At 38.5% G+C, this 23966-nt stretch overlaps 1 protein-coding gene across 1 annotated transcript in view; it reads right to left on the bottom strand.

The window, feature by feature from the left end:
* The window catches only part of ADGRB3 (adhesion G protein-coupled receptor B3), a gene marked incomplete in the record, with an annotated part of 595656 nt that overhangs the window by 90931 nt on the left and 480759 nt on the right, over positions 1–23966 (bottom strand). Inside the window, 3 exon segments of the mRNA XM_034766231.1 lie at positions 14100–14202; positions 17677–17780; positions 19406–19532. Of these exon segments, the coding sequence (XP_034622122.1) occupies positions 14100–14202; positions 17677–17780; positions 19406–19532 (334 nt within the window).

The following is a 23966-nucleotide window of genomic DNA, read 5'->3' on the forward strand; positions in this document are numbered from 1 at the left end:
TTGAACAGTGCTGCTCCCTGTTGTCTTTTAAAGCCATACTTTAATAAAAGAAAGGAAAACAAAGCATCTCTCGTAGGATTTCTCAGTGATGGTGAACTACTCACTCACAATGAATGTACCATTGGCATGGAATGCGAGTCCTCCTAAGGTAGCACAGGGAGTGATGGAGGTTCAGCTCACAATAATGCACTTGTCCATCTATCTGGGAGGCAGAGTTAATATAGGCATATGCTATTCAAGACTTGAAATGTACCTCCATTGGAAGTCTGACATTTTGTAGTGAAGGCCAGAAAAAGGTAGGATACCATTTTATAAGGGGCAATCTGACAGAGAATATGGGGAGAGGAAGATCACCTATGTAAAAGGGGACACAGGAGAGACAGCAAGAGAGTAGGGAGAGTGAACCAGGGAGGGAAGAGGGGCCAGAATGAGGTGAAGTGAGGGGAGCCAGGAAAAATTAGAGAGACAGAACAAGGAAAAAGCAGGGGAGAAAGGAACAGAGAGTAAGAGGTAGAACAAGTGGGTTGGAACAAAGAAATATTAGAGGTGGACAAGGAAAGAAAGGATAGTAAAAAAGTTCAAGGACAAGGAAGAGAAGAGTGACAAAAGCAGGACCAAAAGGAGGAAAGGAACAATTATAATGAAAAAAGGAAGAAGAGAGTGGCATGGAGTAAAGACAGAATAGAAGACAGATGGAAGAGCATGGGGGAAGGGGGGGAAGAATGGGGACTACAGGGGGAAAGTGCTATTTAAGACAGTTCATTGATTTGTTTAAAAAAAATTGAGAGCAAAATCACTTTTCCCTCTCTAGGGCTGGAAGAGGAACTCTCCATCCATTGTAGATGTCTTGTCTATAAAGGGCCAGGGAAAGGAAAAGGCACCTATCAGAGCTAGGATTTTCCCTTCCACCAAGCAGCTTTCAGGTTTAGGGATTGTTGAAGCTGTGTCCCAGTTCCAATGGGCGGGGGAGGGACACAGGAAGGCAGGCCATTTCTTCCTGGCTGTCAGACTGAAAGAAGTGATTCATCCCCAGCCAACCCGAGATTTGTTTTTCAACATCAGATCTCTCTCACCCCATCCTATGCAAATCATGGGAACTCCAGGCCTAGGACTGATGGGCCTCCCACATACTGCACGTGGGAAATTGGCTAATTGACCTCTCCCCAGCCCAGCAATACTACAACTCTGTCTGCTCACATAGAGGATTTTCCTTGAAGGCAGGTATGTGGGACTGGAGAGGGTTACAGTGGTTTTGTCCAGTAAGGTAACCTGTCTCCTGAACAAGTTGGTCTGCTGTGCACTTGTTATATTGTTTGTGGTTTGGAAGTCGCTGGATAATTAAGGCTAGATAAACCCCATTGCTAGTAGCACATTATCTCAGCTTTTAGTATTTTTTCCCCTTAAATAGAAATCATTAGCATATATAAACATTCCCTTTCCAGAGTGCTTTGAGCTCTGTTCTAATTTGGATTTAGTTACTTTGAAAGATAAATAACTATAAATATTAAATAGAACTCAACATTACACATAATGCTTAAAGAAACAAGGATGTCTACCATACTCTGACAAACAGCTTCAGATTTGAAAAAGCACGAACCACTGCATTGTTTTCAGCTTGTGTGACATCATGTTGCTCCTAAATAACACAATTATCATTGATTAAGTTTAGAGATATTATATACAATTTATGACTGATTAAATGATGCATTAGTAGCATTTTTAAGGAAATAAAATCCTTTCAGTTATTTTAAATGATTAACCACATAAAGCTCTGGCTCTCTAACTGGCTGAATTTCAAATAAAACATGAGCCAAAAATTGGTGAAAATAGCCCCCAGAGAAAACCATAACATTTTTTACCGAGGTTACGCATAAAGAGGCTGTAAATTGGGCAAAAGTAGTCCCCAGGGAAATTCCCAATTTTAAGGAGGTTCCCCAGCTGGCACAGAGCTGCTAGAATGATTCTATGCTGACTCCCTTTGCAGTCCCTGACTTAGGGGCATGCCTGGGGTTTTCTGGGGAGTTGGAGAAAGAAAAGAACATGGCCGAATACACTTTGGCTATTCTCAGCCTGCAGATTCCACAGGAAGCTGGTGTGGCTATTACATTCTGATAATTTAAGGGTTCTTCAGTTCCCTAAGAAGAAAGGGGACTTTTGGAGATATCCCTGGATTTATCCCTGGATATGCTGAGGCCAGTACTGCCTTTTTCCATCAGCATCTGGATAGAAGATTGTGACTTTTCCTCTCTGATGTGGATTTCACTAGTTATCCCACCCTTTGTGACCTGACTGTTGGTCACCCTTGAGGACCACTCAGTGAACTAGTGCAAAAAATGGATCCTCATTTTGCACCTAGTCTTGGCACCACTGAAGTCAATGAGAGCGTTCCCATTGGTTTTGATGGGAACAGGATCAAACCCTTTCTTAGCAACACTAGCCAAATCAAGCATTGGACACTTCTTCGCCATCAATTATACTAGCTTCCACTCTACTCCTCGGTACAATTCAAGGTATTAATTTTGATCTATAAAGCCTGATACAGTTTCAGTTCCAGTTACCTTGGAGACAACTTCTCCCCCTGTGCACCGTTCACCGGTTGAGCTCAGCAGCGGGGCACTAAAGGCAGGATGTTCTCTGTGTAGTTGAAGGTGTCCTCCTTTCTTTCTATCCCCTCATGCTTCTACAAGAGAGCTGATGAAGCTCAAGGGTGCTGACCTTGAGTGCACAATGCAAGGATAATGTATTTACTGAGATGTTTCCCTAGGGGGGTAAGTGTGAAAGGAGTTGAGGCTTTTTATATCTGTTAATACATTACATTGAAAGTTTGTTCAACTGGAAACACTCCCAGAGCTTTGAGGATGGACTTAATTTTTATCAACAACAATAATTATTAATAATTAATCCTACAATCCTCTCAGATGTATTTTAGCAGCTAAAATTAGTGAACCTAAAATGCCCAGTTTTAAATTATGCATATGTCACAGATGCCTCCTCTTGCACAATCTTCCGTGCCACATTCATCCAACCTTTCTCAAGTTGATAAAGCCCAAATATCTCAGGGCACCTTAGCCATACTCTGCTCTATCCCTTAGAGTAGGAGAATTCCCTTAGTGTAGGGGAATCTTTAGGGGACAGAGGGGAATTTTTTTACACAAGGGACAGGGACATGTGTTGAGCGCCAGCACACCTCAGCTGCTGGATGGACTACTGGGGGCCATGTCAAGCAGGCATCCCTGAGGATGATGCTGGCACCTTAGAAGCCAATCCTGCATTGTGACCTGTGTGAGCAGACTGCTGCAGCCACATGGAGCCCCACTGAAGTCAGTAGGTTCCCATGGGGGCACAGAAATCCTCCACTGCAGATCACAATGATGGATTCAGATCTTTGTGTGGTGTCAGTCTCCACTGCTAGAAGTTAGCATGGGAAGGATTTTTTCTGTATTACCTAAAACTGTGTACCATCATAGCCCTGTTTATGTACCTTAATAGAAGCCATTGAAAACAAAATTCCATATTTAACCACAAGCAGAGAAACAGCTTGTAGCAGAAAAGCATTACCAATATGAAATCAACAAAAAGGACATTGAAGAAATTAACTAGAGACTGCACTGAAAGACCAGTTGTTTTGTGTACCCATAATTGTGCATTTTCAATGGCTTTATTTTCACCATCACTTAACATTCCTTCAAGAAACTGCTAAGCTATTACTTAAGCTTTTATAATGCACTAGCAGGTTTCTGCTTGCCAGCTTCTAAGGGAAAGCCATGGGAATCAAACAGTCTGAAGTATTTGAGATACAATGCAAACTTGATAATTTAATGGGGAAAAGAAGCCCTACTAGCTGAGAATTAGCAGAACCCTCATGGCTTTGGGGTTTCTTGAATTATTATTTTTTAACTTTAATATTGCATAGCACTGAGAGGCGAACCAGGTCACAGACAGGAAATAGCATCATACAAACACATGAAATGATAGTCTCTTCCCCCCCAGAGCTTCTTTGGCTCTTCCTCACTTATCACACACACTCACTGACTTTTAAAAACTTCAGCAGAGTCACCCAGCCTTCTAGTTATTCTTGAAAAGACATTTTGTCACCATCAAAATGATGCATCAATGTATTGACTTTTGTGACCATTCACCCACAATGTGTCCAGGTCACATATTGCTGACAGTAGGAAATTCAGGAGGTCGCTTTGCCAGACAACATACATTTGACAGCAGAACTATACAGTTTTTGGGAGGCTTCACATCCTGCTAATGCCACTTCTTTGAAAATAATTTGACTGTTCTAACAGATGTCTTCCTAGAAACGAATGGGTTAATAACTTCTGCTTACTGAAGATGCACAAGAAAGCTTCCTGTCTTTTGCTTGGGAACATTTCCTAGCATTAAAAATGCCTGTTTTATTAATACATAATAGAAAATTGTTTAGTGGCTATTGTTTAATTAAGGCATACATATTGTTAAGATATTTATGGAATTGCATTCATTTTTCTCTCTAGGGTTTAAAAATCTGGTTGAAATACATTTCCACTGCTCTTCAACAATACAATGGCTATATCAGGATAGTACAGCCTTGTTGCTAAAATCAAAGGAAAATTCAATATGCTTATGGAGTAATGGAAAAATACATTTGCTCAGTTTCTGAACTCTTGCAAATTGGTCATTGTGGGTATAGGTATTGTGAAAATAATGAGCAAGTGAGTGCTGTGACCAGTTTTCGTACAGCATTAATGCAATCCCTAATATTGAGGTCTAAGGCTATGATTTGTAGCAAAATCACTTTGTTGTCCATTGTGGCACAATTGCTAGGCCTTGTGAGATTACTCGGTTCAGTGGCACATTATTACTATTCTGTATTTACTTTAAAAGATAAGAAGTACCAAAATGAAGGTTTTATAGTGGTAATTAAATTGGTAACACTCAAGTCTGAATTCTGATTGACATGACATAAGAGGATATGCAATAAAAGACAGAGACTTGAGAGCCTTCTTATGTACAAGAAGTATAAAATTTCAATGCAAATAACAACAGATTATAAAATTAATCCCATCTTTTTAAAACCCAAGTTTCAGCAGCAGTAGGTTCTGACATATTGGGAATTGTTGTCCTGTATGTCTCAGCTAAGCTTATTAAGGATACAATTTTCATTCTAAGCCCTTACCTAACTTAAAATGGGATTTAAGGAATAATAAATCCACTTAGATTTTCTTCCTTAAAGAAATTATTTAACAACTACAGTATGTTTCTGAGATGTGATAGTTATGAAATACAAAGACACACCATAAATTACATGCAGTTCTTCTAATGATTTCCAGTTATATAATCGCTGACTGGTGGTAAAACATTTTGTGCCAACCTTATTCACACTTCCTTCCAACTGCTGGATCTTTCTTCCAGATACACTTCAATTTTCTTCAGAACAAAGAGATATTAAAATGTTTTTTCACCTGTTTTTAAAACCCACAAAGCTAGTGCAGGCTGAACTTTCTGACATTGCAGAAATATTATCAGTTTTAACAGCTGGAGGCCTTTTTTATTACAAAAATGTAAGTTTCCTGCAGGGTTCTGAAAAGTCTCACCATTCCATTCATTAAGAAAGGCCATGATTATACTCCAAGGCAGTGCTTCTTAACTTTAACTTTACAGTTTTTCTTTCACAATTATTCCTAGGACAATTTTCTATTCAGTTGCACAACTGCACATGATTATTTACCCATAAAAGTTTACTTAATCTAAATTCTGACAAAAACAGCAGAAGAGGAATAAATCAAAACACAGACACTGTCAAGTCGTTTAGATCTTAAACTGGACCTCCAGCGAATGGTTATCATTTGGTGGAAAATTTCCTTCAGATCCTAAATATCACTTTGACTTTAATGTACCACAAATTAACCAATGTAATAAATAAAACCAACTATTATAACAGAAGGGCAGGTTATCTCATAACTGCCTGCTACAAGGTTTCTTGTGCCTTCCTCTAAAGTAGCTGGTACTGGCTACTGTCACAGACAGGACACTGGACTGGACTGATCACTTAGGAATTTCTCAGACTGGATCAAACTATGTGTATGATTCTCTCATATCTTTAATCTGCTGCAGCAAAATAAAAAATAATTATGCATAAAAGGAACATTGATTAACTAGCAAGATCTGTTTCCAGAAGTCATGATAACTAACCAAACCAGTAAACAATCTCTTGCTGTATTGGCATATGATCCATCTTTGGACCTGATTCAGTCAACCTTATATATATATGATCTCTGCTACTTATTACTCATGTGTGTAAGGGTGGCATGATCCAGCCCTGTATCTGTTAAATAGGAAAGGAAAAATGTGTCAAGGAAATAATTATTTTTAAGTCTCTAATCAGCCCACTTGCGTAGTCATTGTCCATAAGAGTATTCCCAATGCCTTGACAAATGCAAGATCAGGGCCCTAAGAAACTATTACTTAGATAGAAGAGTGAAAACCAAAAATTTAAAATTGTAAAAATGAACCTGACAGCATTTTTTAAGGTTGAAACTTACCATATGTTATTGAATACATATAGAGACAATGAGGAACACTAAGGAAGTATAGAAGAAACATAGTAGAGTAAATGGATAACCCTATTGCACTAAATAGCATCTTGTGCTATTCTTCTAAAAGGACTTTATATTTTCCTAACATGTTTTGATTTGTACAAAGGAAGATATTGAATAACAGATTTATTATTATGTCCGTTTTCTATTGTATTTAGCCCAGAATTTATTCTTTTACAATGCATTATTTTACCAAAGGCTGTATTGTGTTTCTATATCCATTTTAGTTTGTGTTACAAATGGATTTATTTGTGTCTGTTGTAACATGAGGACTGCCTGTGCCGCCCACAGTGGAAGAGTAACAAGCAAAATGCTGCCTCCCACCGAAGGATGAAAATCACCAAGTACTTGAATGCTGATTTATAATTATTATTATAATGGAGTCTATGGAGTCTGTTACTGTCGTATCTGCACTTAAAAATCCTGTTTCACCATTTCTATTTAGGAACGAAGTGCCTCCCCCCTGAAATCTGATAGTATGAATCAAACATATGAGCATTTAAACTGTGCTGGGCTTTACAGGTCTCATCTACCTCCCATTGACTACTTTGCAATTTGAACTGGAATCCAGTAAACAAACCCAAAAGGAACAGAAAGAATGTGTGAAGCCAAAAATAGGTAGCTTGAGTCATCAATAGCTTGCCAGAAACTCCTCAAACAGGTGTTTGAGGGGATGAGCTATTTATCCTGAGGGTTGTGGGGGTGACTTCCAGAGGAGAGGTAGCAATTAAAAACAGACCTTAGCAGACATGGAGAGAGAAACTCCATATTGGGAGCAGTATGATAAAATGTCTGTATGTTGGGACAATTGTGATCCTGAATCATACAAGGGTAAATCACTATAAAATTTCAGAATGCCTGTAATAAGACTATTTCTCCCCCTTTTTTGTAATGCTGTTTAGAATAGCTTACCAGAGTTCATAACAAGAGTCTGAGTATCACTGGCAGTATTTACACCTTTCTAATATCTAGGTAATCTCTTTCTTGTAACATTAAAAGTCAAATTTGTTTACAGAATCCCAAACTGACTGCTACAGTTGATATATTTTGAGAAAGAGAGCGCTTGGTGCTTTCAAATCGAACCTTCTCCTGTCCTCTGAGCAGGGCCGGTGCTACCATTTAAGCAAACTAGGTGGTTGCCTAGGGCACCAAGATTTGGGGGCGCCAAAAAGCGGTGCCCCCAATTTTTTTTTACAGCGTTCCTGGGCTGGGCTGCCGGTGGCGCACTGACATGTGCGGCTCAGACTCCCTCCCCCAGCGCAGCGGCCACTCCCCTTCTCCCGCCTCCCAGGCTTGTGGCGCCAGTCAGTTGTTTGGCGCCGCAAGCCTGGGAGGGGAGGAGAATTAGAGCGGGGGCGGCGTGCTCGGGGAGGAGGTGGAGCAGAGGTGAGCTGGGGTGGGAAGCTGCCGCACGGCTCCCTGGGGCAGAGGGAGCTGCCGCAAGGGGGGTGCCTCAGGGCGGAGGGGGGCGGGGAGCTGCCGCAGGGCTGGCGGGGGGGTGTGTGTGTGCAAGGTGGAAGTTTCGCCTAGAGTGTGAAACTTCCTTGGACCGGCCCTGCCTCCGCGGCAGGTATATAGTGGGAGTGACAACCTGTGTACTCATCTTGAGTTAGGAGAGAACAATGTAGGGTCTGCTCCCCAGAAAGACTCATAAAAGTCTCAGAGTAGTGAGCTAATCCACCTGAAGTTAACAGGTTTTGTCAGAGTTTGGCATAGGGAAGCAGCATTGTTTAAACAGGCCTAATACTTTAACAGGTATTCCTTTAAGTGGGCTCCACTGCAGTTAATTGGTTCTGTGCTCCTGAATGTACAGCACATAGGAAAAATACACTCTGCTGGTCTTTGGAGCACAGACACATTCCAATGACATGTACCAGTCCTTCAAAGAGCCACTGCATTCAAATTCCACACATAGGCAGAGGTGAGACTCACCAGTGAAGGGGTTAAAATGGCTTCCTGGTGTTCACAAGAGTGGGAGGACCTATGCAGCCAGATCCTCAGCTGGAGTTAGTTGGTTATGCTCCACTGAAGTCACCAGTTTAGGCTCTGAGTTTACTTCCTCAACTGTAAATTACCTTCTTCATTCATTGCTTTCTAACACAACCTCAGTGTTGTTTTCACATGTGTGTGTTCCAGCTGCCCTGGAGCTCTTGCCTGCTGTTTCTTAGCTGTGCTGCTACTGGTTCCTCTGCCTCCACAATAACCCTTTCTATAAGGTGGCTTCAGGTAGGGTGCAACAGTTAACATGGGCTAGAAGCAGAATTAATACCCACATGGATATCTGAGGGAATCATGCCACACATAGTGCTGCTCCCTGGTTCCGCCCCTCCATGAAGACTCCTCAATCCCCCGGTGAGCTCTAATTACACAGCCAGCTACTTCAGGGAGTGAGGAGGGGACATGTTACACTGGCTCCTGCTGCTTCTGAGGCTTTTTCCATTGCTTTGTAATTTCATGGGCTCCAGGCCATGTGTCAGGGTGGAGGGGAGCATAAAGGTATCTGTTTTGTAAAAAGAAGTAACTTGATAGCTTCATCCAGTCCAACAATTAAGGGATCTAATCCAAATTGGTTAATGATCTGCAATACTTTAGGCATGTTTGGTTTCTAAGCCATTTTTATTCCTAAAGCATTTATGCAAAGTGATGATTAGGTTTTTTTGTACTTTAGATGGTCAAAGAGTATATTCAAATCCCCCGCCCTACCCATCCGCCCCAAAATATGCTCCAAGTTTTAACACAAAGCAGACTTTATGGCTGAGTTGTAAACCCATGTAAATAAGGGATTATCACCAAAATGCTGCAATAGTGAGCATCACAAACCCTAGGCTACAATTAGAGAGGATACAGAAAATTAAACATGCTGTGATCATCTACCTCACTCTAAAGGATACAATCTTCCCTTAATGGGCATATGTACACTCTATTACAACTAACAGAATGGATAAGTGTGCATGAAGGGAAGAGCATACACTCTGGAAAATGCACCTATTTCTCAAAAGCCACACCGGGCAGTCAGCTAACTCTGAAACATGATAAAAACAGGAAAGATGGAAAAGAATTAACTTCCCCCACCTGTAAAATGTATTTTTGTGGTTTGTTTAGCACGTTTTCTTCCTAAGGAAAACAGTATTTGTTTATCTCAGATGACTAATGTGTTTTTATTTTCAATGCAACTCTTAATGAAGCCAGATATTTTAGTATGTGCACATTCAGAAACTAAAAAGGGAATTTAGAAAAAAAAAATCAGGACAATACCTATCAGTACCTTATTGGGAGGAGGGAAAAAGCCTACTTGATAAGTTAGCGCTGGAGCATAATCAAGATTTATAGTTTCAAGCAACAAAGTCCATGCCGTGAAAAAATGCAGCCATTTTTCTTGATGGCAAGGAAAGCAACAGCAAGCAGATAATATGGAAAGAGTTACATGACATAATCAAGCCTTCAAATCATTGAAATATAGTTCCCCCCAAAATGGTAGTCTATACCAAGCAAAAACTCAGTGTTTGTGTAGGTTTTAGGGACACTTTCTAGTATTTGACAAAGCACACATCTATTTGTCCTGTTAGCTTATTCATGCAACATGGCATCTTTACTATTAAGTCCAATGGATTCTGAATCAGGCCCTTAATACCAATATTAATGAGTTTTAAATCAGAATTGAAAGTAGTATCTTCAGCACACTAATCATATTAGAAATATCCCCATGTTTAAGTAAAGTAATATGCCTAATATTTGATACAGAACAAGTTTACCTAAGAAAAGAAACCAAGAAGCAGAAAGAAGTATCAAAATGTTACAATAAATTAACATGCTTCATATCTCCTTCCAAGTGCAACACTGATTATATTTAAGCAGGATACATAATCATAGAAACTTTTAATCAAACTTTATAACCTTTTTGAAAATTCTGCCTTCAACAACCTTTATTTCATAACAGGTACTTGAGAGAACAGGAGTCTCTACACATGTCTTATGCATGTTTTAAGAGAATTTTCAACAAGATTTTTCTGCATTTGGAAACTTCTTTGGAAAACATATTGAGACTAGCTGACCGATTCTCTCCTGTCTCCTTTAAGAAACTGCACAATATCTTTCACTATGAAGAAATCAAAGAAAAATGCTTTTCTGGTGAAAACAGCTATTCAATCCCAAATCTTCCAACAACCATCATCCTTTATTCCCCCCCCCTCTCTATCTTAAAACAGGTGAAAAAGCTCCATGGTCTACACCTCAGGTCTAATGTCTGAACTCTCTAGTTGAAATACTTGAGAGGGAAAAATTTTTTGCCTTTAAACATTGAGTATTTGAAATATAAAAGCTATTCCATCTTTGAAGAACTTAGACTACTTTTATATGGCCCTATCAGTACACTGTCCATTTTTGCCTGTGTGAAATATCATGACCCTTTTTTAGTGGAAAAAAAGGACAGAACATACTTTTACAGAGAAAGTACAGCATTTCAAACTCACTTAGTCTTCATTAATTCTTCATACACAACGAAAATCAAACCATGAATAATACACTCAGCCTTAAAAGACTATTGCTAGTTTTAATATGCAGAATACCTATGGTATATTTAAAGTAAATAAAAAAATAAGAAATAATCTGCACTTATTCAGTGCAAGAGTCATGATTCCTTTATTCACAAATTGCCATTGTGCACAAAAATAGCCCCACAGAAGTACAAGTTTTTTAAAGTTGGAACAGTTTTTAAATAAATAAAAACTGGTCTGTAAATTGATTAATGCAAAGAGAGAAATCTACAATCTATAAACCAGGATAACAACATGCTGTCTGTAATCACTGTATTTTCATTTTGCTTAATTTACAGACTGCTCCAATTTACTACTAGAACTGGACCCTGACCATATCTAAACCTATCCTAAACCCAGATCCAGTTCTAAGTCCAATAATAAATTGAACAAGTGGGCCTATATAATGGACCATAAAATGTGAATCCCTTGAACTTTGAGGTGTTGGGATTAGTATACAGATACTGATTAGTGGTGATCAGATACCATGGTGATGGTGGTGGTACAAAAATGAGAATAGGATAGTATAGAATTCAAACTTGGTAAATCAGGTCTCTCTCTCGTTACACAACATGAAGACAAGTCCTCTTATATTTAATGTTTAAAATGCTTCCCTTCCTTCTGAAGTACCAGAGCAGCAACACCTATTCTCCAAGAGTCAATTCCCTGCAGTCCTTATTCAGGGAAATTTCTGCTGACTTCAATGAAACCTTCTCCTGAGTAAAAACTGTAGCATTTGGCCCCCACACCTTTAATAAACTCCACAACTGGATCCTGTTTGTATTACCAGGGAATAGTATTAATATAACTCATATAAAAGGCTAATGTCAAAAGGTTTTTTCCTCTCAAACAAGGTTAAGACACAGATCTTTTTTCTATTTCTGTCTCTTCCGGATCAAATTTTCTCAGTTAACAAGGCAAACTAAGATTTCCCTCCCCCCAGCCGTTGGCACTGAAATCTAAATGTGGGTTCTTTTTTCGTATATCAACATCAAAAATAAAAATTCTAGCATTAAGAATTTAGACCCTGGGATTCAGCAAACCTCATAAATGCCTTTCAGCATGTGTTAAGTATATGCTTCAGTTACTCTGATTTCAGTGAGACTTAAGCACATGCCTAAGAGTTTTGCTGAATCATGGCATTAGCTGGCAACTTTTCTCATGATGCATGCATACACATGGTGATCTTCTGGAGCTACAGTATACTAGCTCTGCAGTGGACGCAGTATAAAAACCAGTTTGAATCAGTAAACAAAGAACCACATTTTGCCCTTGATCCATTTAACGTACAGCCTCATTAATGGTTGTTCTGCACATGTATCAAGAACAACATATGGACTACAGAGAGCATATATGGACAGAAAAATATCCATTTTTAGAGCAGCTTTTCAGACCACAAAACACTTTGAAATGTAGACTTCATAATATGCTCTTTTTCTCTCACAAATTGCCTCAGAAGATCTCCATTCTTAGGATCTCTTATTCTCAAAAGAAGTTGAGAAAACATCCAAACACTTTTCTGGAACTCAGAAAATGAGAGGGCTACTGATGGAATGAATAGGGCTGTGGCTGTCAGAGGAGTTGAATTAAAGATTGCCTTGGTTCCAGGCTCCCCAGATCCAAGCACACACCTGCTGGAGTGGGATTATCACCCCTTTAGCTAGGGATTCTGTATAAACCAGGATCCACAGCCCTTATGATGCTCACAATCTCTGGTCCAACCTCTGTTTTAAGGAGTGTGTTTTTTTCCATGTCACTTCCTATTCGTTTTTGAGAACAGTGGCCAACTACTGGGGAGCTCTCCTTTCAATTAAATGCAAGTTGCTGTATAATAAAGTAGAATATAAAACTTTTCCAGTTAGTGTTCTGGGGTAAAATTTTCCAAAGTAATTAAATGACTTAGGAGTCTAAGTCCCACTTACTTGCAGTTGGACTCAGGCTCCTAAGTCACTTGTGCACTTTTAAAAATTTTAGTCGAGGCCTTTAGCTGCATAACTCCTCTTAAAGTCAATGAGATTCACATGACTTCCTTCTGCAGCCCCAAATAGATACTTATACAATATTATATTATGAATTATTCTACAAGTATATATTTTGAGGTACATTTTTCAGCATGTTGCCATTTGCCCCTCATTGACTAAGTGGAGATATTCAGCTAAATACCTAAGCACAGATTTGTAAAGTGAATGACAGTAATGGAGATGGATGAAGGCAAGTACTGTCTGAAATTTAGGTTTGATGTAGAAAAATATAGTATTCTGTTTTTCTAAACCATTTGAACTGTTTTATTTAATTTAAACCAACTGCTTTTTGTTGCTTGGAAAAGCTACCCAGCATCACTCAGAGATTTGTGATGACCCAGTACATAGAAGTGTCTACATATGATAAAGATAGTCTGAAACCACTAATACTCTGAAACCAGGTTTTGTTGTGAGTATTGTCAGTTCTGCAATTTGTACATAAACAAGATGCACAAGGTTATTACTATTCTATATCCATTAGAAATCAAAGGTTTAATAGATCTATATTTATCTGGTACCCATACAGTCTTGCTACAGGATCTGAGTATAGCTGCTTGTGCACATTTTCAAGAGTTGTACTCTAACTTCCAAGCAATTTACACTTGCCTTCTGAGTGTCAGTGTACTAATAAAAAGACAAAAAAAGACAACATTGTAGCACAATCCTATTACAACTATTATAATGAGCCAGAATTTGTGCTTTTGATGTTTTATGTCTTTGAACTATTTCAGCTTTGAAATTTAGTTATAAAACACACAAGTCTACCACAGAGAACACAGCATGTCCAAAAGGAATGATACCAAAAGGGATTTTTGGAGGAAAAAAATTAGGAAACATTAAATAATTTCCTTTGCCTGTTAATATTTTACCAAAAACTCTCTAGTCCTGTGAGAACAGATTTGTATCCAAATTAAACACAAAAAATAGATATTAAAATACAAAGTCAATATAATCAATCATACCTTATTATGTGTCTGAGTTTGTCCAACCAGTATAAGAATATTTGATGAGATAATAGATAGGCAGAAATTAATTAGAATTATTGACCTCTCAGATCTGATGTACCTGTCCAAATAAATATAGAATAAAAAGGTTCTAAAGCCATTGAAAATGAAAATATTATCATAACAGATAAGCAACCATAAATACTTGAATGCAATTCTTAGAAATTTGGGTGACATTTTAAAATGTCTGTTACCAGAATTTCAAGAGAGAATTTTTTATTAAACTATTACATTATTTCTTGTTTGGTATCTCCTCCTAATACAAAATAACGTGCCAGTTAGAAAAGTTTTTGTTTCCATTATATATTTTATAATTCCCTCAGAATGTCTCAAGACATTAAAGCTAGATTCTATCAGTGCTTCCATTATAAGCCGTTGGTATTATTGATATGAATCATATTGATAATAATGTGACTGCATAAATTCAGATCAATAGTAATATAATTTCTTCTGCTGTCTGCTCCTCCATGGGAATGTTCATAGAGGGGCAGATCCACAGCTGGCATAATTCGAAATAGCTCCATTGCTGAGGATACAGCCCACAATATCAGTTAAGATGCAGTATAGTAGATCATAACATGGCAGTGCATTCTTAAACACTTACATTATTAGGATAATTATAACACATAAATTAATTTTGAAGTTTAAACTACATTTACAAAATAATTTGTGTGCAGAAGTGATAATACAATAAGTCCTTCATTTCCATATGACCAAAGAGCAAAGATAGCTGATCTTTGTACTGGTAGATATTAAATTATAGTAGTGAGCATTACATATTCCTTGTTGCCAACTTTTGTTATGTTATTTATTTTACAAGTCTATTAGGAAAATAGTTGATAGGATAACAAAATAACTGTATCAACTGGTTTCTTAAAAATGTAAATGTCCTTATTCTGCTACATTGTGTTTTATTTGCTGAAGCACACTAAAACAATGATGACTATTTCAAGAAACACGGCTACCCCTCTGGTATTATTATTTTCAGAGGTATTCTGCAATACCATTGACTTAAATCACTGGGAGCTGTGGGCACCCAGATTTTATGAAAATTATGCAATTTATTTATAGCTTTTACTTTGTCAGTACAGCTCAGTTGATGCTATGTCTCCAGGGGGCCAGAAAGTCATGGGTTTAAACCCCATGTTGGGCCTTACATGCATAACCACAGCTGACACTTCAGGGCACAGTGAAGAGGGGTAATTTGAGGTGCTGTGCTTTGGACAGAAAACAAATCATTGTCCTTTCTGCCCAGTTGCCTAGTTATAAGTTAAGGATTCCATTACACTTTTAATAAAAAGAGTAGAAGACAACCCAAGAAACGTTCCTCCTATAAATAAAAAAGTATAATGCCCAAGGCTGTGTGTGATTTGGCAGATGAATACTAAAAGGGTAATGCATTTGCCTATATACTACTACTCTAACTCCTTATTAGTGATGAACCTGAACCAGACCCAACATCAAACACTCTGGAACTATGAAGAAGCTCAGATTTGAACATGGTACAAGAACAGTTTTTTGCGACTCAATGTGTGGGTAGATTTAGTGTTCAGGAAAGTTAGGGGCCCGCAGCATTGCCCTGAGCCAGGCAGGTGATGTGCAAGCTTTCAGCAGCTTTGCTAATGCACCTTATTTCTTCTGATCAGCAATGTTACTATTCCAAAGTTCTTTTGAGCAGACACTGCTAATCCAGACAAATTGCAGGGGTTTTCTTGAAAATATTTTCAAGGGTGACATAACCAAGCCCACAAGAACCAAGAATCACAAAAGTTGGTGCAGGAAAACCCTTATTAGATCCATTGTTCATCTTTCTGACAATGCAAGACTGTTGACTAAAGCGTACTCCTGAAAGCTTTGTTCACTCCAGCTTTAAATAACTCAAATGGTGGGAATTTCAAAGGTCATTTCTACAGTTAAAAAGGCCTCACTTTTAGCACATACTTCCTGATTTAAATCTAAATTGTCTTTTTGTCAGTTTCATCCAAACCCTGTTTTTTGCCTCTCAGGTCACATCAAACAATTCCTTTCCCAGCTTAGAAGCCCTTCTCCTGGGAACCACCACTAATACATTCAGCCTCATACTGGGTCTCCAACAATGCTAGATACATCACAAGACACAGCAACAATCCCATAATGCACCCAGCCAATTCCGCAGTTGGGGAGTTGGGAATCACTTCCTGAAGTCATCTTATACTCAGTTTATTTCTTATTTATTTATTTAGCATTTGAAAATTAGCCAAGCAATTGTGTTCTTAGTGGTCAAGTAGAGCTCTTGGAGCCCACCACTGCATTTGGTTAGCGGGCACTCCTCGACGATGTGAGTCATTGCTTGAGCTGCACTGCTGCTGCAGCTTGAGTTATCTTGAAGATCCCAATGGGGCTGGTTGGCTGCACAGAGGTCTGCCCAGTCATAAATCGGTTAAGAAGGGGCCACTGACAATGTGGCAGGTTGAAGCTGGGCAGGAGGAGCAGTAGGGTCTGTGATGAGGAACTGATTGGTGGTTGATGTTAATTCCTTAAGACATGATGGTTGATAATCCTTATAATATTGTATCCTGGCTGGAAGAACCAGGTTTTCTATATTAAACAAAAATGTCTAATCCTCTCTCTCTCTCTCTCTCATATAGAGAGAAATTTAGCTATTTATTTAGGTAATTAAGCTATTTATTTTAATAATAACGTGTGACAGCATATTCCATTGGTTAATGTTACATTTTCCATCCTTTTAAGCTTGATGTCTTTTAATTTCATTAAGTGCCCTTTTGTTTTTATTTTATGGGAAAGGGTAAATAGCTGTCCCTAGTTTGCTGACTCTGTCCCTCATTATTTTATATGCTTCTCACTCTTCTTCTGTACTAACTAATCATGCTATTTTAAATCCCCCTCCTACTGAATTCCTCCATGCCCTTCAGTTGCATTTATGATCCTAGGGGTCCCTAAGGTGCAAAACAAGTTCAGTATTAGACTGTGCCACAAAGTCCCAATCAAACATGTTTTTTGAAGGCATACTGCTTCATTCTGTGCCCTTCAATGAATGATGCAGCTGAAGTGTGCATACTCAAGCATAGTAGTCTGAACATCTGTGAACCTGCAAAACCTGAAACTTGTGTGACTTTCATATGTAGTTTTTATTACACAGATACCTCATGTTCAAATGTAAATGGAGGAGAAGTGGGTCAGGAAATAGGCCATAAGCCTTAGTTCAAATATAAGAATTCACTTCTGGAGGAATCCTGTAAAATGTTTATTAGCTGTCTGACTACTGCACTGAAAGGGCAATATCATTAATACTGAAGAGGAGAGAGAAGGTATGGACTATAATGTCACCAGTAGACCAGGACAGACAAGCAAATCAATTACATTAATCAGATTTATTACAGATCAATTGCAGTATGCACTGTATAGCTATTTTGTTAAAAAATGCCTACTATTTACTACATATAGAAGATAAGAACACATCTAATGGCATCCTGAACTACTAATTTAATTCCAAACAATTGTGCATTTCCATTCAACCATGTCATCAATTACATACCTCCATAGTGCTGCATAGACAACTGCGAGGGTGATCAAAGCCAAGCATGAGAGACCACTGCCTACTATTAGGGTTACTGAGGGGGCGCCAGATGATTCCATGATCTGTAGGTTACAACAGACTACTGTGAGAGAAAACCATCTTTCAGGAATTAAAATGCCAGAAAAGAGCAATAAAAAGGAAAATGCCTAAAACAGCTACTGTATCATAGCCAGCCTTGGTAATATTAGGTATGAAGCAGACATGTACTCCTTCTAACTTAATTCCCAATTTGATCCATACACATCTCTGAGATCTCTTTAATTACTGATGCCATCCAGAGAGGCCTTAGAACCTTAAAATGTTTTATTATACCACTACATAATGTTTTGTAAAATAAAGCAAATGATGATATTAGAACTTAGTAGGACTCTACAATATTAATTTAGATTTAAAAGGCACTCTAGTTAAAATTAAATTAAATACGTATTTTCCTTGAAAGGTAGAAATATTTTGAAAATAATGTGCTAAACAAATAATTTGTTTTATTGACAGCTATTAAATATTATCCAGTACTTTATCCAAGATTTGATTCCGGTTCACTGCAGAATTACCAAACTTTAGGACTTTTAATAACTTTGTCTGAAGTCCAGTATTCTCACATGCTTAGTTTTCTTGGGCCTCTGATCATATAGAAGAAATGGCAATATAAGGGAACACAAATATATTGTATGCTTCTTCTGAAGAACTTGGAAATCTAGAATTATTTAATCAGTTCTATTCTGAATTAATAACAGTTGAAAAATAAATACATGACCTTGAAAAAACAAACTTGCTTACTTGCTGTAAAGCAATTAGTCTCAGACCTCACTATTATGCATTAGGGATATCTGTGTGTATTCTAAAATTAACATGATATTGGCTAATGCAAATTAAAGGATTTAGACCTAAAAGTTTGACAGGATATTCTATATGGCTTATCAATATGCTGTTTAAAAGTCTCAAGTATGCATTGTAAATTACATTTTATCAAGATATCTTTCATCAACCAAACAAGAGCTAAGACTAATGTACTTTTAGGCCAGATTTTACACAGAAAGTCATGCTTTATTTCAACCACTTTGTTTCCAAACAGCTGAAGCTTACTGCTAAAAACAATCTCTGATCATACACTTTCAAAAAGAGAAAAAACAAATTATTGCCCTTTTGGGTTCAACTTCAAAACGATTTGCTTTTTAGACTATTTTTACACGCAGTAATACCTAGAGTGGTTGCTTCTACATTTTATGTCACTCCTTTCCATGCAAACTTTGTTATTTTTCTTAAAGATGTCAACAGACAACACAGAAAACCTGTACTAAACATGTCCAATGCAGATCTGCAATCTGTTTAACTACGTTATCTAGGGTTTTCATTCTACTAACAGCAATAAAACCCTTGAAAAAGGCTGTTAAGTTGATAATCGTTCAATATGAAAGTTTTCAACACATTTGCATTACAATTAGAAGGCTTTCCTATAAAATACTGAGATGGAATCCGTCCGAAATTGACTAGGATTTAGTTATATCACAGAATCTGGAATTCATTTATCTGAGCTACTGTAGATAACAGGAGACTAACAACATTTTGCCAACCTGCAGTATTTAAACAATTCATCGATGCAACGTCTGAAATCTACCTGACAGAGAAGCTGGACAACAAATCTTCCTGCTTTTGCATTAAATCTGGATTTTTTTTCTTTGTTACTTACTATTTCTCTAGGTTGCTGAGCCAAAATGGCGAAGGTAGAGAGACGATCACATAAGCATTTCGTATGGGATGCATCGGTAAGCACAGTTTTACATCCCTGGGTGGACCAGGTTCCCAAAGAGTCGTTCCTGCAAAGGAGAGAGAGAGAGAGAGAAATCGGGATAATTATGCCTGACTGTCAATTCCATGAAGCGAAAATGCAGTTTAATTGAGAGGAGAGTCTAGGGTAGTTCCCGGACAGAAGAGATCTACTTGTTGTTCAATCGGACTTAATTTAGATGCATCTCCAGCTGTACAGTAATGCGAGGGGAGAGGGAGAGAAAAGGCAGGGAGACGGCTAGGCTGCGTTCAGTGAGCTGTCCAGCATTCTTCATGCTGAAACCTCGCCTAGCTCTGTACCTCTGCTACCAGCAGCAGCCTTGTGCACGGCCGGCCAGCCACTTCCTAGCCTCATCAGATCACTGCAAAAACTGATCGGGGGTTGGGAGCGGGGGGGATGGGGAGACAGGCTTGTTTCTTTTTCATACCAGCTCTGTCTGTCTCTTGTTCCTTGTTTTTTGGGGTGGTCGTTAGTGTTGTCTCTTTTGTGTGCGTGGTTAGTTTAAATGCAGATGGCTTTAAAATGTCTGTCTAGGTTACACTGGTTGCATTGGGAGATGCCGGATCTTCTGCTCTTCTGGCTATTTTTGTTAAAGGGTTTTTTTTTAAACGATCTGCCTTGGAAATTTCACCCTGGAAACGGCACCATCAGATGCCTCCGACTATTGCCTTTGCCTCAGCTCCAGCAGAGGGACGGATTTCAACACAGCAGCCCACAACATCGCCAAAGAGACACGAGTTCGCCCTCCAGACATCACTCAGCCCAACTTACCTTTCCCCATCTCCCCCCCCTTCCCTGTATTTTTTTATTTGGGGGGCAACAGTGCCGGGCTAACCCCAAGCCAAAGGGGTCGTTTGAATGGGACTTTCCACCCTCTGCCCTTAAAAAAAAAAAAGACTAAACCAGCCTCCGATTTAATTAGACATTCAAAATGCTCAAATCCACCCCAGCAGAACAATAAAAATGGTATCGACCCACGTTTTCTTTGTGCGGAAAGCGAGAGAGAGGGGAAAAACCCATCTCCCCTGCCTGTGAAACGCAGCACTGGGATCAGTTCTACAGGAGAAAGGGCTCGGTTTCAACTAAATCAAGCCTGTTATCTTTACATAGGTCATATTTAGAGTATAACCATTGGATTTCTTCCCCCCCATGTCTAGGGATCAAATGGAGACACTGCAGCTAGTAACAGCATGTGTTGTCAATTCTTGTCTATTTCACTCTAGGTCACTAAATGACTTGAAATGAGAAAAGGAAACAGGACGACATGGGGGGGGAGAGGAAGGAGGGAAATAACTACGTTTAATTTTCATTCATCGGGATCACTCTTCTGTTCACCTCTTTTGCCTCTGATAACCCACATCGGTGTGATTTCTCTAAGACAGGGCCCCCAGGAAGTGTAATTTTGTGATTTCTAATTCCCTTTCAGAGTACAATTCACACTATCCCACGTTGGCATCTTAAGCCACTAGCTTTTTCAGTGCCCAAAGGCAACACTTATATCATATTCCCTTCAAATCAGTTTCACATAAAAAACAAACACAGACACAATGGAGGAATCTTAGATGAGAGAAAATCACCAAATCTCCAACTACTAAAGCTTTCCTTTAGTAGCCTCTATTCACACATTGTCCCTTGCACAAAGCCAAACAATACTATACCAACATCCACTTTAAAAAATGTTCATACATTTTATTTAAACTATAATAAATTCTGAAACATATCTTCTGGTTCACCTTACAATTTTATTTTATTAGCTTTCCTTTCTCTTATCTTATTGTGGCACACAGTTAAGGCCAAATGAAGTACATTTATCTGAGCTGATTAAATATTTAAGACAAATGATAGCTTAAGAGAAATTGACATGTTTTAAAACATAAGGACAGTATTATTCACTCTGAATTTAGTACACCCTGAATTTAGTACACTGAATTTAACCTGTTTTGCATACACAATGTATCCATTTAACACTAAATCTTTCAAGATTGTGTTCAATGAATAGTACTATGTTGAGTTATAATAATCATAAAAAACCCCGTAGACAGCTATATAGACCAATTCTATTTAAAACAAAATACCCCGGATCCTGATCACAATTAAACTGGTGTAAATCAGGACACTCCATTGATTCAGTGGGTCTGATTCTGCTTTCAGGAGATAAAGTCACAAATGAGTTGAACCAGTGATTGCAAATGGCTACCAATAAAACCACTATGTCACACCAAACCATCATGCATTCTATATATGTCACATATTTCACAAAAGAACTCCACTAGAAATACTTTAAAGTTTTAGGCTAGGGTTTTTCAAAAGTTCTCAGTGATGGCCTAACTGCACCTGTTGAACTCAAGAGTAAAACTCCCATTGATGTCAATGATAGCAACGTTAGGCCAATACTGAGCACGTTCAGAAATACTACCCTTGCCTTTTGTCTCCCTTTTGATGCAGGATTGTGAGCTATTGAAATTTAAACTATTACATTCAATATTGCCATTCTTTCACCTTTTTATTTTTGGGGGGAGAAATTCTATTTTTTGATGACAGCGAGACACATTTCTGTGGCAGGTTGATTATTTTGAAAATCATGTCTGTTTGAAGCTGTTTAGAATGCCAGTCTAAGTCCCTCAGGGTAGACAGAATATAATACACCAGAAACAATGTTATTTTTACTATTCAGTAACTTTCCATGCAATATTATGTGATATACTTAAAAATATTCTCATTACTGCAAACAATGGAGCTAGTGGCTTAGATTTTTGAAATGTGACTTTGTACAATATTATGTAGGGACATTTTTGTATAGTAAGATTAATTCTCAAAGGCACAACTGATCACAGACTGGTGATTGGGCCACATCTGATGTGCTAGCAACCACATTTTGCTTACCTATACTTTTCTACATATCATTACACAATATACCCACTTATTATTGATATGTTTTGTTGAAATTAAGGGTACTAATGTCCTATTAACTGCAGTGCTATTTTCTCTACATAAAAATAATGATTATAAAATTCTGCAGTGGCACTGCTGTCAAAACTACTCACATAACAATGAACTTATCACATAAGGTACACTAGCTACCATATTATTCTACTCTGAGTCCTAGCCAATAATACAAAATAGGATGGGTTTATTATGGGCCAGCTTGTTTACTGTTGGTCCACACTGGTAAATAGAGAGACCAATGGAACTACCTGTCTGGGTAATTGATCACCAGTGTGAACAAGGGGTTTACAAGCTGGTCCTGTGTGTTATACTTTAGCAATGTGTTTGCTGGTGGATAGTTGTGTTTTAAGGTAGGATGATCAGCCCTTTAGATTGTTACATACAAAAAAAAAAAATCTGTTAGTTAAATAATATGGTGCACTGCTCAATTCTCAGAAGTTAGGAAATGCCAGAACTAAGGTAGCTGGTGCCACCTTAATTCACCCCTCTTGTGCATGTTTTATGATACAGTTTTTAATTACATGATCACATACTATTTTTTCCACAGGACCATTGCCTCATTCACTGGTCATACAGAGATGCATACTTTGCCTTCTTGAACAACAAGGAGTCTGGTGGCACCTTAAAGACTAATTGATTTATTTGGGCATAAGCTTTCGTGGGTAAAAACCTCACTTCTTCGGATGCATAGAGTGAAAGTTACTGATGCAGGCATTATATACTGACACATGGAGAGCAGGGAGTTACTCACATGAGTGAGGTTTTTACCCACGAAAGCTTATGCCCAAATAAATCTGTTAGTCTTTAAGGTGCCACCAGACTCCTTGTTGATTTTGTAGATACAGAGAACACGGCTACCCCCTGATATTTGCCTTCTTGGTTTCACAGTTAGATTTTGGCAGCAGAGGAATGTTGGAACTCAAGAATACTGGGTTTAATTCTATGTTCTGCAGGGAAATGTGTTCTAGTGGCTAGAGTACCATTTGTATCTGTCCACACCTACTCTGCCTCTGCCTTCCTGTGCACTTATCTCTCCCTGAGCTGCTATCTCTGCTCCCTCTGATTCTAGGTGCTGCTAGGTTCTATCATCCTTTTTTCTGATCTCTGCTCTTAACCCTTTTGCATTTCAGTTAGAAAGATTCCTCCTCCTTGACACTGCCTTAATATTAGCAGGAGGAGCATTAACAGCACAGGAAAGAGTCTCCCTGCTCTCAGTTCTGGTGTCCAGTACCACAGTGGCCCCTGGCAATCAGGAGGAGCAACAGCAGGGAAAGTCCTGCTCAGCCCCTAGGATGGTACATGCTCAGTCAATCTGTGGGATGGAACAGACTCATTCTGGTTGATATGTAGGAGCTTTGTGGGGTGGAGCATATTCAGTATGGAAGTAATGCTGAGAAAATAATGCTCAGAAAATAATGCTGCCAAACCATAACAAAACTCTCCTGAGCATGTGCAAACTACAATTTTAGAGGCTTATCTCTTGGCCAAATTTGGGCAGAAGTTCATGGGGATGGCA

This window comes from Trachemys scripta, chromosome 3 (genome assembly GCF_013100865.1).
Source record: "Trachemys scripta elegans isolate TJP31775 chromosome 3, CAS_Tse_1.0, whole genome shotgun sequence".
NCBI lineage: Eukaryota > Metazoa > Chordata > Testudines > Emydidae > Trachemys > Trachemys scripta.